At 40.5% G+C, this 16,557-nt stretch overlaps 1 protein-coding gene across 1 annotated transcript; it reads left to right on the top strand.

Annotated features, from left to right (window-relative positions):
- Window positions 1-3,993: 3,993 nt before the first annotated feature.
- Window positions 3,994-16,534, top strand: sts (steroid sulfatase (microsomal), isozyme S). Its single transcript, XM_080052659.1, has 9 exons — window positions 3,994-4,061; window positions 4,356-4,477; window positions 4,940-5,056; window positions 5,611-6,022; window positions 6,585-6,721; window positions 14,214-14,351; window positions 14,730-14,889; window positions 15,342-15,463; window positions 15,687-16,534. The coding sequence occupies exons 1-9, from the start codon at window positions 4,003-4,005 to the stop codon at window positions 16,040-16,042; spliced, it is 1,623 nt and encodes a 540-aa protein (XP_079908785.1). The 5' UTR covers window positions 3,994-4,002; the 3' UTR covers window positions 16,043-16,534.
- Window positions 16,535-16,557: the final 23 nt, after the last annotated feature.

Here is a 16,557-nt window from a genome sequence, read left to right as displayed (position 1 = left end):
ATATCTGTGGTTTTCACAGGTGTAAAGAGTACAGGGTGCCCCGCGGTCAAGCTTTCCATTTAACCTGCTTGATTTTGGGTCAGGGAGGGGGTCACCTTTGGACATGGTCACTGGAGCAGAGGTTAGTGCTAAGCTGCTTCTCCGTTTCACTGATAGTATTTGCAGGGATTTGATCCCGTTAAGAATGCTACCAACCCCATAAGTTCTCCCAAAGGTGCCTCTGTTTGAGGGTATACAGAGGGAGATACACATTAGGGGGGAGACCTCAAGGTTAATCCGGGATGGGGCATTTCTGAGCTGACCCACTAAAGCTGTGTGCTCATCTGTGACCGGCAAACACACTAACCTTGTTGAGTTGCTTCCAACATTGCTGATTCCTTTACAGAATGTGGAAAAAATTTTGGAGCCACATTTAAAGCTATTTATATTACATAGTATACTGTAAATAAATGTCTGTTACATTCAAGCCATTGTTAAATTAGTCGAATAGTGAAATAACTTGAGTGCAGTTTGCTAACCTCATGTACTGTATTTTCTTTAACGTTGTGTTGCCATCTTTAAAGGTGGAGTCAATGATTCTGGTGATTGCTTGTTGTCAAAATCACGTTTTGTCACAAAAAAAAAAAAGTTAATTACTCCTCATGAGGCTGTTTATTAACACCAGATTTATTTTTCAGCACAATCACAGTACGGACAGGTAGTGGATCGTGGGGAGATATTGTTCTCCAGAATAGCTGACTCCACCTTTAACCCACTAACATGCCACATTCCCGCCTGCAGTGCTGTTTTAATTCAAAGTGCTACACAACACAACCTATTAGCAGGTGTCTAAAAGTCCTTAGGTGTTGATGATGTAACTCAACCTGCGCGTGCTCTTTTCTACAGCACTTGTGTTATCTGACAATAAAGAAGTCTATTGAAGGGGCCTTGAACGAAGAAAAATAAATCCTCCTATACATCAGATAGTGCAGACGCAAGAGAGCAGTGTTTTTCAAGAGCTGTTCGCAGCGGGAAATGCGAGAAAAAGAAAAAAAAAACTTGCAGAGATGTGAGTGACTGGGGCTGTTTCAGACACAATACTTAATGACTGGATTTGTGGCAGATGGATAGCTGTGTAATCGAGTGTAGAAAGTCTATTATGTTCACCGCAAGCTATCAAGTGGTCAGCACTCAGTCAAGAAAGGCATGCATGCACACAGGCAGCGGTACCCACGTCATTCAAGATGTGTTGCAAAGAGATATACTTACACACAAACACACACACACACACACACACACACACACACACACACACACACACACTCACACACACACACACACACACACACACACACTGTACATATCTAGTGTTAATACACAGCCTAGGCTCTGTAAACTGGTATGTATTTTTTTTTCTTCTTACATATAATTGAGCATACAACAGTTCACATTAATTTGTAGTGTGTATAACTATTAGTCACTAATAACTGTTCATACCAAGTAAAAATTGGAGTTTGGTTTATTTGAAGCTATAGTACTTATGTGATTATTGTTGTTCTGAGTTTGTACCTTCATGATTGAATGCACTTAAAGCCTGGGTATATGATTTCTGATTGGTCAAAGTTAACATGAGCTGACACTTTGACCAATCAGAGCGAGGCTCCGATTCTCTGTTCTTATTGGCTGTTGGCACAACTTTGTTGGTGTAGAGCGTGTCAGGGAGGGACCAAAGAGAACGAGTGGAGCGGTTGAGGTATTTGGATTCGAATCTCTATCCCAACTGCCATTTTCTCCCCAAATCCTCCCCCCCAGCTTTAATGGAAGTGGCTTTGGATAAAAGCGTCAGCTAAATGTAATGTAAGTAATAATCCGGTACAGTGGGTTAAATCTGCATAGTTGGACATGACCCCTACATACCAACCCTCCGTCATTAACATATTGTAGAGGATGATAATTTAACTCTGGTTAAATGAGCTTAAAAAATGTCCATTACATTTATTTTAATTTAATTAAATTTTGTTGAAATTCAATGCATTTGTCCTTGTGACTGAGCCCAGATTGACATTCACTCTCTCTGTAGAATCTGCAGTATTGGACCCGAACAACAGATGCCAGTATTTCTCCACAGTAACACTGCAGTGAATTGCATTCATCAGAACACATCACGTCACATACAATGGGGGAAAAAAACAGCATTTAATGGGTTTTTAGAAAGAGATTTTGAAAAGCGAGGACATCTGGTATTTGTGTGAACAGCAAACATGCGTAGGCTGTGTGCTACTGTGACCCTGAATAAGGAATTTAGTTTGAAAAGCTTCTTGTACATTCAACTGTTTGAATGACTGTGAAACATGGAGAGCAGAGAGAAAGATGATAACATTAACAGACAAGAGTAAAGTGATTTTATGTAGTTGAAGATTGTTACTACACCATGTATTTATTTTTTAATAAAACCTTTTGATTCATGTAGATGGCCTGTGAATAAAAACTTGCTATTGCAATAAACTCAGTGGAATTTGTTGTATTATATTTTGTTATAATTTTAATATCACGTGTAAGCTACATTATGATTTGATGTTTTTTTTTACAAAGTAGTTTGAAATCCTTTTACCATGTAGCTTTAGTTAACCAAACCAGATTTCTCCCTAGGGTATCTTTGATCTGGTTTAACTTATTCCACTGTCAACTCATCAGTAGAAGTTTCAAACCTAACACTGGTCATTTTTCAATTTTTTGGGATGTCTACAAAGTATCACTCAACTTTTCTCTTGAAAATCCGGGCCGGACGTGCTGCTCTGTGATATTTTGGCTAACGTGACACAACTGGAAGTATCGCGATATTTCCTCAAGGTTCCTGAAAGTTTGAATGGTTTGCGTTGACAGCTCGTGACAGTAGAGTAACTGAAACAGGTAAGTGTCAAGCACCTGTGTGTCGTTTAAATACCAATAGCTGTTACATCACCTCATGTTATTAACGCCAAGCACTGCATTACTGTGTACATACCGACGAGCGACACTATTCTATGTGTGTGGGAGAGGTTATATAGGCTATGTGTGGGTTGCTATGTTAACAAACCTAGATCATTCATTATACAACTTAAAATCAAAGTCCACCGGGTGTTATATCTAATGCTAGTTGAATTACAGTTGGCCTCATTTGAAGTATTTTTTTAAAAAGTCATAATTAGGTTTATTGCTAAGTTTACACATGCAAAGAGATTAGTCTGCTATATAGTATAGCCCTAGAATACTGTGATCAAATGTTTACTGTGCAAAATCTTGTATTTGAGACTTGTCAAACCAATTCAATTACATAACATAATCCACCCACTCAGCTGTGAACTGGGTTGACTCCCCAGTTATGCTACAAAATGTTTTTTATTTATTTGTGCCTATTAAGTCTTAATCTACAAGCTACAATAATACTTTCATAGGTTTTAGTTTTTTGTTTTTATGATATTTGTATTATGCTGTGGCTGTGCATGTTCGTATATGCTGCTGCTATAAGAACATCTTCGAGGTGTTTCTGTAAACTACGGTATCTACAGACTCCCCTCTGCACCCAAAAACTATCTGTCACTTTATAATAGACACGCAGGGACACTTACCACCTAAATCAATGCTTTTAACATTCCATATTTACACTCAGTCCGTGTAATGCCTTTTATACTGTATTGTAAATTTTCAATTATCTTAGCTTACTTCTTCATGTTGCACATTTTAAATTTATTTACCTTCTTATACTGTTTGGGTTTGCCGTACTTTTGCACTATTTAGAATCCAATTATATCCTATTACTTTTTTTTCTTTCTCATTGCACAGTTGGTCGGAGAGAAACACATTTTCGATTCCTCTGTATGTCTGGCACATATTGTAGAAAATGACGATAAAGTCTGGCCCGATTTAACTTGATAAACATATTGAAGTGTTTGTGCTCCTGTCAGTATGAAGTGTGTCTGGCTGCTGCTGCTGCTTCAGATGGACCTAGTGTCTCTACAGGGGAACAAACCAAACTTTGTCCTGATGATGGTGGACGACCTCGGGATAGGAGACCTGGGTTGCTACGGCAATACAACACTGAGGTAATCCACAGTGCAATGGAGAGCGCATGTTGTCAAAATCCCTTTTTGTCAAAATCAGTGAATATTTCCTTGATCCTCTACCTGTCCGTAGTGTGTGCTGAAAAATACCACCTTCATACCAGTTTACAGAGCCTAGGCTGCGTTTTCTTTTTTTTTTTTTTCTTTTTTTCTTGTGGCGCACAAACAGTATGGACAGGTAGCAGATCATGAGGAGATATTCACTGATTTTGACAACAAGTGTTCTCCAGAATCACCGACTGCACGTTTAACTGTGTGATGCATTGTGATGTACAGGACCCCCCACATAGACCAGCTGTCTCGGGACGGGGTGAAGCTGACACACCACATCGCAGCAGCCAGCCTCTGTAGTCCCAGCAGGGCAGCCTTCCTCACAGGGAGATACCCCATAAGATCAGGTTCACACACGCACCCACACACACATGCATGCACGCACGCACGCACGCACGCACAAGCACACTCACTCACTCACTCACTCACTCACTCACTCACTCACTCACTCACTCACTCACTCACTCACTCACTCACTCACTCACTCACTCACTCACTCACTCACTCACTCACTCACTCACTCACTCACGCATGCATGCACACACCAAATAGCTGCACTATCCAGTTTCAGAGAAGTGGGATTTGTTTACAATTTGCAGAGCCTACAGTTAGTTTAGAAAATGTTCTCTTCATGAAATTCTTACAATTTATTTATTCCATCATCATATATAAAAACAAATGTAATTTGAGGCACCTGGAACCAAACGTAAGACTAGAATATATATATATTTTTTCTTATAAATAAAAATTACAGCCCTAAAGTTGCATGTGGTTTATAATATGTTTTCATCCATGTTCCTCTCTCACAGGTGTTGCTGGCAGAATGCCTGTGTTTCTGTTCACCGCGGGTTCAGGTGGCCTGCCCAGCTCGGAGGTTACCTTTGCTAAGATCGCCCAACAACAAGGCTATGACACAGCTCTGATAGGTGCGCTTGTTTTGAGTGTGTGTCATCTCAGATTTTACACGTTCATAATGTGCTAAATGAATGGAATACAGTAGAGTATTATCTACATGTTCCTTTACAGGTGGAGTCAGTGATTCTGCAGAACGCTTATTGTCAAAATCATTGAATATCTCCTTACGATCCGCTTACCTGCTAAAATTCCACTAAAATTGGAATTTATTGTATTGTTTAGCACGCAATAGTTACAAGGAAAGACAGAACTGTTGAAATAGTGGCAATCATATACAGCTCTGGAAAAAATTAAGAGACCACTCCAAATGTTCAGTGTCTCTCATTTTACTATTTATAGGCATATGTTTGAGTAGAATGAACATTTTGGTTTTATAATATAAACTACTGACAACATTTCTACCAAATTCCAATACATTTTGTCATTAAGAGCATTTTCAATAAGTTATGTAGATATGAAAATTTAAAAAAAATTCCAGAGTGGTCTATTAATTTTTTCCGGAGCTGTATATATATATTTTTGTTGTCATTTTGGTCTCTTATCCAAATTCTCTCTTTCTTTGCAGGAAAATGGCACCTTGGTCTGAACTGTGAGAGCAGCGATGACCACTGCCACCACCCGAGTGTCCACGGCTTTAAATATTTCTTTGGGATCCCGTTAACCAACCTGAGGGACTGCCAACCGGGACATGGCACTGTTTTCGAAATACACAAACATCTCCCGTATAAAACATTTGGCGTGGTTTTGTTAACTGTAGTTTTTCTCCACTGGTCTGGCTTTGTGTATATCCGCAGAAGGCTGATCCTGGGTCTACTGCTAGCTGTGTTTATGGTCACAGGACTTATTTTAGGATTTATCATGGTTGTCCCGTACTTTAACTGTGTTTTAATGAGAGACCATAAGGTAGTGGAGCAGCCGTTTGCATCTGAAAACCTGACCCAAACCATGACCCACGAGGCAGTGGACTTCATAGAGAGGTAAACGTCCTATTGTTTGGTCCATGATAGGGGGGTTGGGCCATATTGTCAAAATCTTCGTTATTGCAAAATATGCAAAGGTAGATACATTTCTACCTTAGATAAACTATCTATCTATCTATCTATCTATCTATCTATCTATCTATCTATCTATCTATCTATCTATCTATCTATCTAATGCTGGTGATCAGGCTGTATTTTCTTTGTTTTCTTTAGAAACACATACTGACTCACTCACTCACTCACTCACTCACTCACTCACTCACTCACTCACTCACTCACTCACTCACTCACTCACTCACTCACTCGCTCACTCACTCACTCACTCACTCACTCACTCACTCACTCACTCAATCACACACACACACACACACACACACACACACACACACACACACACACACACACACACACACACACACACACACACACACACACACACACACACACACACACACACACACACACACACACACACAGACACAGACACAGGTAGCTTGGGATCATTAGGAGATATTCACTTAATGCTTTTTTTTGTTGTTATTTTCTGTCTTTTCTTCAGGAGTTCTGGGCGGCCATTCCTTCTCTTCATGTCTTTCCTGCAGGTGCACACGGCCATGTTTGCGTCTGCTGCATTCAGAGGATCCAGTCCTCACGGTATCTATGGAGATGCTGTGCAGGAAGTGGACTGGAGTGTAGGTAGGCTGCTAGGCAACGGCTTTATTTAAAGGTTAAAACTAGTATAGTGGTGTTATTTCATAGCTTTTATGATCCTCAACTCAAGAAATCCCAAGAAAATACCGTTGTTTACCACCACCGGTATGACTGTAAAGGGCTTTGAGTGTGATTAAAAACGCTATGAATTCAATCCATTATTATTAAATCTTTATTTAAAACGATTAAATACAATTGAAAATAATAATAAGAAAAAAATGTGAATAAAAAAAATCAAAAGCCTGGTTCTACCCTGTGACGATAGCTTATGTCAATGTCTTGTTTGAAAAATAATTCTCTAAAATAAAGTGTTAGAGTTAAAATAATTTTTTCAACATACCTCATATACATCCATTCGCAAAGGGATTGGAAACAGCCTGTGCTTGTCAAGTCCTACCCCAAATATTCACCGTAAAGAAGTGCAAAAAATCCAATCAAATAATCTAAAGCAGACCTATTTAATTAAAGAATTATATTAGATAAAGAAACTGCTGCTCCAACACAATTTTATTTTTCTAAGGGAAAGAAAACTAACCACAGGCCCTAATTTGTGACACTAATTTCCTTGTCAAGCAGCAGTGGCCCATTGATACATATATATTATTAAAACTCCTTAAATACACGTCCACTCAGTCCTTACTTATTATAAGGTTTAGTTGAAATCATTGGAGATTGGCAACGCTTTCTCCTCTAAATGCTATTCAGTCTTAATCACGGCCTACGTGCTACAAGACCCCACAAAGGACTATATGTGCGGGGCTGTATTCTCAATAAATGGGTAATTGCACCTATTATTTTGGCACAAAAGGGGGTGTGGACATAATAGCCTAGTATTTTATTTGCTGAGTGTAGGGTGGAATTGATGTATGTTCAATTTAGAGTGAAGTGCTATTATTACCGCGGCATTACATTTGTGTGACTGACACTTAGACCCATAGCGACTTACGGCGAGTTTATTCCAACCATGTGGGTACAACTCAAGGAAATTGCAAGAATCTATTTCTCAAATTAGCAATGGCTGAAATGGCGTTCATACACAGCCGAGGCTCTGTAAACTGGTATGTAAACAAAGAAGCCCACCATATAGTTAGAAACCTGCCCTTTTACAGAGCCTAGGCTGTGTATTGACACTGGATTTTTTTTTTTACAGCAAACACACAGTATGTACAGGTAGCGGATCGTGAGGAGATATTCACTGATTTTTTTTTTTTTTTTTAAACTTCTTTTTATTGAGTTTTTACATTATAAAAACAATTACAAAATCAACATTGAAATATATCGATATCTCCCCCCCTCCCCTCCCCTCTTGATGTACAATTAAATGCATATGAATAACAATAGTAATAGGTGTAATAGCACAGGAATATATAATATAATATATAATACTTTTGTTATATATATATATATATATATATATACACATATTACAGTAAGTCGGTACTAAGATACAGTAAAAAAAAAAAAAAAAAAAAAAAAATACTCTTTCTGACAAGGGATACACACTCAAGGCACTACTCTATACATTACGAATCCACCCAGTCTGTAATGTGGGTAATGTTGTCAAAATACATGAGAAAAGGCATCCATACTCTTTCAAATTTATTTGCAGCTCCCCTCAATGTGAACTTGATCTTTTCAAGCTTTAAATAGAACATTATCTCTTTTAGCCATCTAGTATGAGATGGTGGGACTGGTCTCTTCCAGTTAAGAAGTATAAGGCGGCGAGCTAGCAAAGTTGTAAAAGCGACCACATCATGCAACCCAGCCGGCCATATTGTATCTCTGGGCATCACCCCAAAAAGAGCAATGATAGGCTGAGGAATAATTTTAATACTGTAAATGTCGCTAAGAGAGCTAAAGATCTTTTCCCAAAATGTCTGAAGCCGCTGGCATGACCAAAACATATGTAACCAGGTGGCGGTAGAAGATTTACATCGCTCACACGTGGGATCGGTGTTTGGATATATCTTTGCTAGTTTCTCTTTAGTGAGGTGAAGACGGTGAAGTATCTTAAACTGAATAAGACCGTGCCTGGCACAGGGAGATGAGGAGTGCACTCGCCCAAGGATTAAATCCCACTGATCATCCTCAAATGACAGACCTAAATCATGTTCCCAAATCAATTTTAAATTTATCAGAGTTTGAGGATTGATAGCATCAATTACCCCATAAATCCAGGAGATGGCGCCCTTGAGATCAGTGTCCGCTGCTAAAAGGATATCAATAGGTGTGCTTGGTGGTTGAGCAGGGAAGGGATGATAACCGCTTTGTACAAAGTGTCTAATCTGCAGATACCGAAACATATGGGAACGGGGCAATAAGTACTTCTCCGCAAGTTGCCTAAAGGAAGCAAATATCTTATTTAGATATAAATCTTGAACAAGCCTAATTCCATTGCCATGCCAGGCCCGAAACGCCAGATCTGACATGGAGGGGGTGAAAAGATGGTTTGAAAGAATAGGAGCCTGTAGTGAAGCGCTTTGCAATCCAAAATGTTTCCGAAATTGAACCCAGATCTTTATGGTATGGGCAACTACAGGGTTTTCAAAGGAGCCAGAATTAAGAGGTAAAGGAGCCGTTATCAGCGAGTGGAGTTGCGATTTAAAAGATTCCAATTCAACCCAAGCAGGGGCTTCCACACCAGAACCACACTTAGCCCATATCATAACCTTCTGTATATTGCTAGCCCAGTAATAATAAAGGAAATTAGGCATTGCCATCCCTCCCAATTTTTTCGGTCTTTGTAAAAAAGATTTACGAATACGAGGGATCTTACCATCCCATAGAAAAGCACTTAAGACTTGATCCAGTGTCAAAAAGTGTCTTTTTGGAATGAAAATCGGAATACATTGAAATAAGTAAAGAAATCTGGGGAGAATGTTCATCTTTACTAGATTAATCCGGCCAGCCAACGAAAGAGGCAGTGCACGCCACCGAATTATATCCTGCTTGCACCGATCGAGTAAAGGTGTAAAATTAAGATTATATAATTTATGGAAGGAGCGTGGTACCACTACCCCAAGGTATGTAAAATGAGAGGGCGCTCTCTTGAATGGAAATACAGCAGAAGGTATATTAAGAGCTGCTGAATTAATGGGGTAGAATTCGCTTTTTTGTAAATTCAATTTGTAACCAGAAAACTTTCCAAATTGTTCCAATGTTGACAGAACATGTGGCAATGATGAGACTGGGTCGGCAATATACAGAAGAAGATCATCAGCGTAAAGAGAAAGTTTGTGTGTAGTATTCCCTCGGGTAATCCCCTCAATTGCCTGGCACTGACGTAGGGAAGCAGCAAGGGGTTCTATTGCCAAGGCAAATAGAAGAGGGCTCAGTGGGCAACCCTGTCTCGTGCCTCTATATAGGGGGAAATATTTTGATTGTAAATTATTTGTATTAACAGAAGCTAATGGAGAAGCATATAACAGTTCAACCCAAGAAATAAAATCCTTGCCAAAGCCGAATTTTCTCATTGCCATAAATAAATATTCCCACTCCACCCGGTCGAAAGCTTTCTCTGCATCTAAGCTTATTACACATTCGGGGACTTCAGACCGGGTGGGAGTGTAAATGATATCAAAAAGCCTCCGAATATTAGAAAATGAGTGTCTGCCACGAATAAATCCGGTTTGATCAGACAGCACCAAATCTGGGAGAACGTTCTCGAGCCGCCTAGCGAGAGTCTTGGCCAGAATTTTGTAATCTAAATTTAGAAGGGAAATTGGTCTGTAGGACTGACAACACATAGGATCTTTGCCCTTTTTGTGTAGGAGACAAATAGAGGCCTGATTCAAGGTTTCAGGGAGATGACCAGATGAATATGATTCATTGAACATAGACAGCATTAATGGGGATAAATCCTTGGCAAATTTTTTGAAAAATTCCACTGGGAACCCATCCGGTCCGGGGGATTTCCCAGATTGCATACTTAAAATGGAATCTGAAATTTCCTTTAACGTCAGAGGGGAATCCAGGTCACTTTTCTGAGAGTCAACAAGAGATGGCAGTGTCAAATTGTGAAAAAAAGAATTGGAAGCGCTATTGTCACAATCGGAAGTATATAGATTGGTATAGAATGACACAAAAGAATCATTGATCTCCTTGTGGTCTGTGGTCACCACGCCCGAGGTGGTCTTAACTTGGATTATCTGGCGCGAGGCGGCAGCCTGGCGGGCTTGGTGAGCGAGAAGTTTGCCTGCTTTGTCGCCAAACTCATAAAATGTATGCCGAGATTTCAATAACAACTGTTCCGCTTTTGAAGTGGAAGCTAAATCAAACTCTGTCTGTAGACGAATCCGTTGTCGGTAAAGTTCAGCAGTGGGTGCTGAGGCATATTGGTTGTCTAGCTGCAAAATCTGGACTGACAGATCTTCTAATTTAGCCATCCTAGCTTTTTTAGTGTGTGAAGCATATCCAATAACTTGGCCGCGTATGTAAGCTTTTAGTGTTTCCCATATGGTACTATGAGATACTTCCGGAGAGGCATTTGTTTCAATAAAAGTCCTAATTTGTTTTTGAATGAATGTCACAAATGCACTCTCGGAGAGCAAAAGAGGGTTCAAGCGCCATGATTTATATAGGGCAGGTTGATCAGGAAAATTCAGTTCAAAAGAAAGGGGGGCGTGATCGGATACAACTATACCATGATAAATAGGCGGGGTGGAAAGGGGTAAAAGCCTAGAATCTAAAATAAAGAAGTCGATTCTAGAAAATGTATGATGTACTGGCGAAAAGAAAGAAAAAGCCCTACTGTTAGGGAAATGAAAGCGCCAAGGGTCAACCATACAATATTGTTCCATAAAAGTATTAATAGCTTCAGCAGTTTTGGAAAGGGGGGAGGGGTTGGTTGATGAGCGGTCCAGACTGGGGCAGAGCACACAATTGAAATCCCCCCCAATAATCAACTGACGATTATTGACATCAGGGATAGTAGAGAAAAAAGAGTTAATAAAGTTACAGTCATCCCAGTTGGGAGCATAGACACTAGCAAGGATGACAGGCTTACTTAAAAGCTGACCAGTAACAATAATGAACCTGCCATCTGGATCTGCAATTATTTTGTCGCTTTCAAAGGTAACGCCTTTGTGTACCAGAATGGCTGTGCCCCTAGCCTTAGAATCGAACTTAGAATGGAAGACTTTACCCACCCAACTCCTCTGAATTCTCATAACATCTGCCCTGCATAAATGAGTCTCTTGGAGGAAAGCTATTCCTACACCAAGTTGATCTAAATGTGCTAACACTTTATTCCTCTTTACAGGGTGGTTCAGTGCTTTTACGTTCCAAGAGATGAACTTAACTTTTCTACCACTCATCTTAACTGAGCTCATACTTTTTAATCACAGTAATAATGACAGTAGCAATGATAAGTGTATGCCAATAAGAGTAATATAAGGAAGAAAGAGAAAGAAAAAAAAAAAAAAAAAAAAAAAAAAAAGTGCATAATATACATTATAATGACTCAAGAGGATGCCCACCCCCCTTCCCCAGCACTTACCCAAACTAAGTGCACTAAAACCCCAGAAAACACACATGCACAAGAGGTGTATTTTAGCTCAACAATGCTTACACCTTAAACTCTCCTCACTAAATAGAGGGTAAATAAACTTAAAACCACTCAATTTTGTCATTTAGTACACAATAGCTTCAACCATGTTCACTTTTTTCCCCTTTAGACTTATTGTCTGACGTGATCTGCCCGGGCAGCCTCCACCAAACCAATACAATAAAAGAAAAAGAAAAAGTAAGGCTATTCAAATAGGCTATAGCATCACACAACCTGTAAACATTGACAACGAGTAATATTCAGACTAATAGCCTTGGGTTAACGTTGAAATAGACTAGAAACATTATAACTACAAGTTGGTTTGGGTAGGAAGATCACAGTCAATTACAACATAAGGTTGAAGTCCCACATACCATCACTCCCCGTTGTTTCTCGTCGTGCCCGCCGTAGGAATAATGGACTTGGCAAAAGCAGCCGCCTCGGAGGGGTCAGCGAATTCCTGCTTCTTCCCGTTGAAAACGAACCGGAGCCTTGCTGGGTGTAGTAGGGAGTACTTCACTCCTGCGTCTCTCAGCTGCTTTTTGACTGGAAGGAAAGCGGCTCTCCGGCGTAGTAAATCAGCACTGAGGTCGGGGTAAAAGCTGATCTTTGCTCCTCGGTAGGTCAGCTGGCCTCTCTCGTAAGACATCCGAAGAATCTGCTCCTTCGTCTGGTAGTAGTGCATTCGGACCAACACATCGCGCGCGGGGGACCAGACGGCTGCGGCGGTCTTAAAGTGCGGTGGGCACGGTCAACCACAGGCGGGCGAGTGAAACTGTCCTCTCCAAACACCTCGATCAGGAACTTTTCCATAAAAGCAGTTGGGTGGTTTCCTTCGACTTTCTCCTCCAAACCAGTAACTCTTATATTATTCCTCCTGGAGAAGTTTTCCAGGGAGTCTAATTTAGCGTACAGCTTGGAGTTCTCATCTTGCAAAGCAGCGTAGCAAGTTTCAAGCTCACCCACTCGCCCATCCACGTCCGTCAGAGAGGTTTCAATGTCGGATATTTTATCGGTGTGCACAGAAACGGTAGCTTGGAGGGTTGAAATAGAAGAACGTAGCTCTGATAAAATTTCGTCCTTCATAGCGGCTACATCAGCTCTGATGGCCTCTCGCAGTTCTTTCAGAGCCCCGTGAGATAGCTCCACGTTGGCATGGCTCACCGTTGATTTGCCAGCAGCATTACTGGCTGGTTTGCTAGTAGCATTGCTCGGAATCGGCGTAGCTGGTTTGCTAGCAAAGGCATTTGTTAGCAGGGACTGCTCGGATTTTGCATTTCCACCTCTGCCGGGTCTGCTCGACATGTTAACCGGATAGAAGGTATCAGAAAAGTGACAAAGGGTGGTGAGGGGGAAAACGACGTGACTTTAGCCGAGAAATAGGGCTTCAAGCCGATAAATTATGTAATATGCGAGGAGAGCTTGTGAGGGACGTCTTCACTCCGCCATGACACCGGACGTTCCCCGTCGATATTCACTGATTTTGACAAATATATTTCCAGAATTACTGACAAACTGTCTTTCTTTCTTTCTTTCTTTCTTTCTTTCTTTCTTTCTTTCTTTCTTTCTTTCTTTCTTTCTTTCTTTCTTTCTTTCTTTCTTTCTTTCTTTCTTTCTTTCTTTCTTTCTTTCTTTCTTTCTTTCTTTCTTTCTTTCTTTCTGTCTGTCTGTCTGTCTGTCTGTCTGTCTGTCTGTCTGTCTCAATTCAATTAATTTCAGTTTATTTAAGAAGGGGACAGTGCAAATTAATAAAACTAATTATTATGGGTTAAAAATACCAGAATTAGCCAAAATGCTATTTTTCATCTGTAGTTCCCTGAAATCAATGTTAAAAGAAAATACAATTAAACAAGATAAAAACTCAACATAAACAGGATGGAACCCCAGAGCACAAAACAGGGCATCACAATCTGTCCGTCTGTGTGTGTTCAGGTCAGCTGATGCAGGCTCTGGACAGACTGGGGTTGAGCGAGAACACGTTGGTGTATCTGACCTCAGACCAGGGGGCTCATCTGGAGGAGATCTCTGCCGGAGGAGAGGTGCACCGAGGCTGGAACGGCATATACAAAGGTCAGGAAGGAGGTCAATTTAGCCACTTGTACACAATGCACATTGAAATTAGTCTTTTCTCATATCCCCTCTCAAGTTACCACACTCCAGAGGGGGTCAGAGCGCAGGGTCAGCCATAGTACAGCGCCCCTGGAGCAGTTTGGGGTTAAGTGTCTTGCTCAAAGACACAATGGTAGAGATGGTGTGCACTGTAGATGTAATAGGCACATATTTGTTGTGTGTTGTGTTTTTTGATCCTGTCCATAACTTATTTATCTATTTTTAGTCGTGTTTTTTCATTGTTGTATTGTCTACTCTATGTGCCTTATCCTTAATTACCCCCTGGGGATGAATAAACTTTCCTTGAATCTTGACGTAGCATTTCTTTTTCGTGAGCAGCTGGTAAGGGCACTAACTTTGAGGGAGGTATCCGCGTGCCGGGGCTGCTGCGCTGGGCTGGGACCGTCCCATCAGGCAGAGAGATGGACCAACCCACCAGCAACATGGACCTCTACCCCACTCTGGTGAGGCTCACTGGGGCTTCACTACCACAGGACAGGTAGGGCTGGGAAAGAGAGGCTGGACCCAAAATCTGTTCTCTAAAACATTTGGACTCTAATATGTTTTTAAAAATGGAATAAAGATTTTAATTCTATTATCCAACATCTAGATCATTGTTTTGTTTTTTAAAGAGACGGAAATGTACGCAGAATAAGTAAGATATTGCCACGTTTAGATATTTATTCAAACATAAAATGAAAAATATAACAAATCTTTAATCTATTTATCTCAAAAACAAAAAGTAATCAACTGGCAAAGTTTCATGATGATATATGTAAGTTAAAAATGTTACCATATGTTACCATATTCGCCTGCAGTGTCTAGCCTCGAGGTAATCCAGAGGAGTTACATCTAGATCAGAGATTGTGAATGCCAGTAATCCACCATAGACTGTATGGTAATAATAACCAGTTGAATGTGTGTTTTTGACCCCTGCTCTCCGGTCTGCAGGCACATAGACGGACATGACCTCATGGATTTACTTTTGGGGAAAGTTGAAAAGTCAAACCACGAGTTTCTCTTCCATTACTGCAACACCTACCTGAACGCAGTCCGGTGGAGTCCCCGAAACAGTATGTCTACACACGCACACACACATTCACACCACGCACACACACATTCACACCACACACACACACCCACCCCCTCCGTTAACTGCATGTCATTCCCCTCTATCTCCCCATTTCCACTCTGCTCTCTCTAATAAAAAGGTTAACATTTTTTAAAAGAATATCTAAAAGAAAAGAAAATCGTATAGAAATAAAATATATATATATATATATTTTTTGTCTTCAGGTTCCTCTGTGTGGAAAGCTTTCTACTTCACTCCAAACTTCTCCCCGGCGAACTCGACAGTCTGTTCTGACACACAGCTGTGTTTCTGTACGTCGTCCTACGTGACCTACCACGACCCTCCTCTGCTGTTTGACCTGTCTGTGGACCCGTCAGAGAGCCACCCCCTCACCCCACAAACGCAGCCCGATTTCAGCCTCATCCTGTCAGCCATGGAGCAGGCTGTGGAGGGTCACACTAGAACCCTGGAGCCTGTGAACAGTCAGATGTCTGCGGGGAACGTGATGTGGAAACCCTGGCTCCAACCCTGCTGCTCCACACTATCACAGCTCTGTCAGTGTGAGCAAGAGGATGGGTAGATGATCAGGGTTCAAGGGGCATTAACCCATTGAAGACAATCTAGGATACATGCCCTTATCTCCTGATGGTTTTCTGAAATAATACTACGAATTATCAAGTCTACCAAAACCTTAATATCTAAGCCTGTGTAGCACATAGAAACATGATATAAAAGACATTTAAAAGGTAAGGTTTTATTTAAACATGCTCCCTTAGCACTTACATACCAAAATGTTTCTAAAAATCGTCAAAATTAGATGGGGGAACAAAAAATTATATAAAATATTTAAAAATAATGTGCTAAATGAGGTCTGTATATTTCTCCTATACAACCATCGATCTTTAACGGCCTTTCTTAACACTTATTTTATTATTTTTTCCATTTTGTTAATATGAATGAAATATTTTAACTCCGGCTTTATCCAACATCTAGATTTGTTTTTGATGCAAATGAACGCATAAATAGTTAGATATTGACAAACGTGCAGCTCTCTCACACACCCACACCCCTCAACCAGCTGCAAGTTGACATACA

This window comes from Ammodytes marinus, assembly GCF_949987685.1.
Source record: "Ammodytes marinus genome assembly, chromosome: 24".
NCBI classification, from domain to species: Eukaryota; Metazoa; Chordata; class Actinopteri; order Uranoscopiformes; family Ammodytidae; genus Ammodytes; species Ammodytes marinus.
This window is presented reverse-complemented; position numbering and strand designations above follow the sequence as displayed.

Bases quoted from the DNA above. Each gene is read 5' to 3' on its own strand.
- sts (XM_080052659.1), top strand. From the start codon at position 4,003: ATGATGGTGGACGACCTCGGGATAGGAGACCTGGGTTGCTACGGCAAT. The intron at 14,352-14,729 runs GTCAGGAAGGAG...TTTCGTGAGCAG, and splicing joins CTGGAACGGCATATACAAAG to CTGGTAAGGGCACTAACTTT. The intron at 14,890-15,341 runs GTAGGGCTGGGA...TCCGGTCTGCAG, and splicing joins GCTTCACTACCACAGGACAG to GCACATAGACGGACATGACC.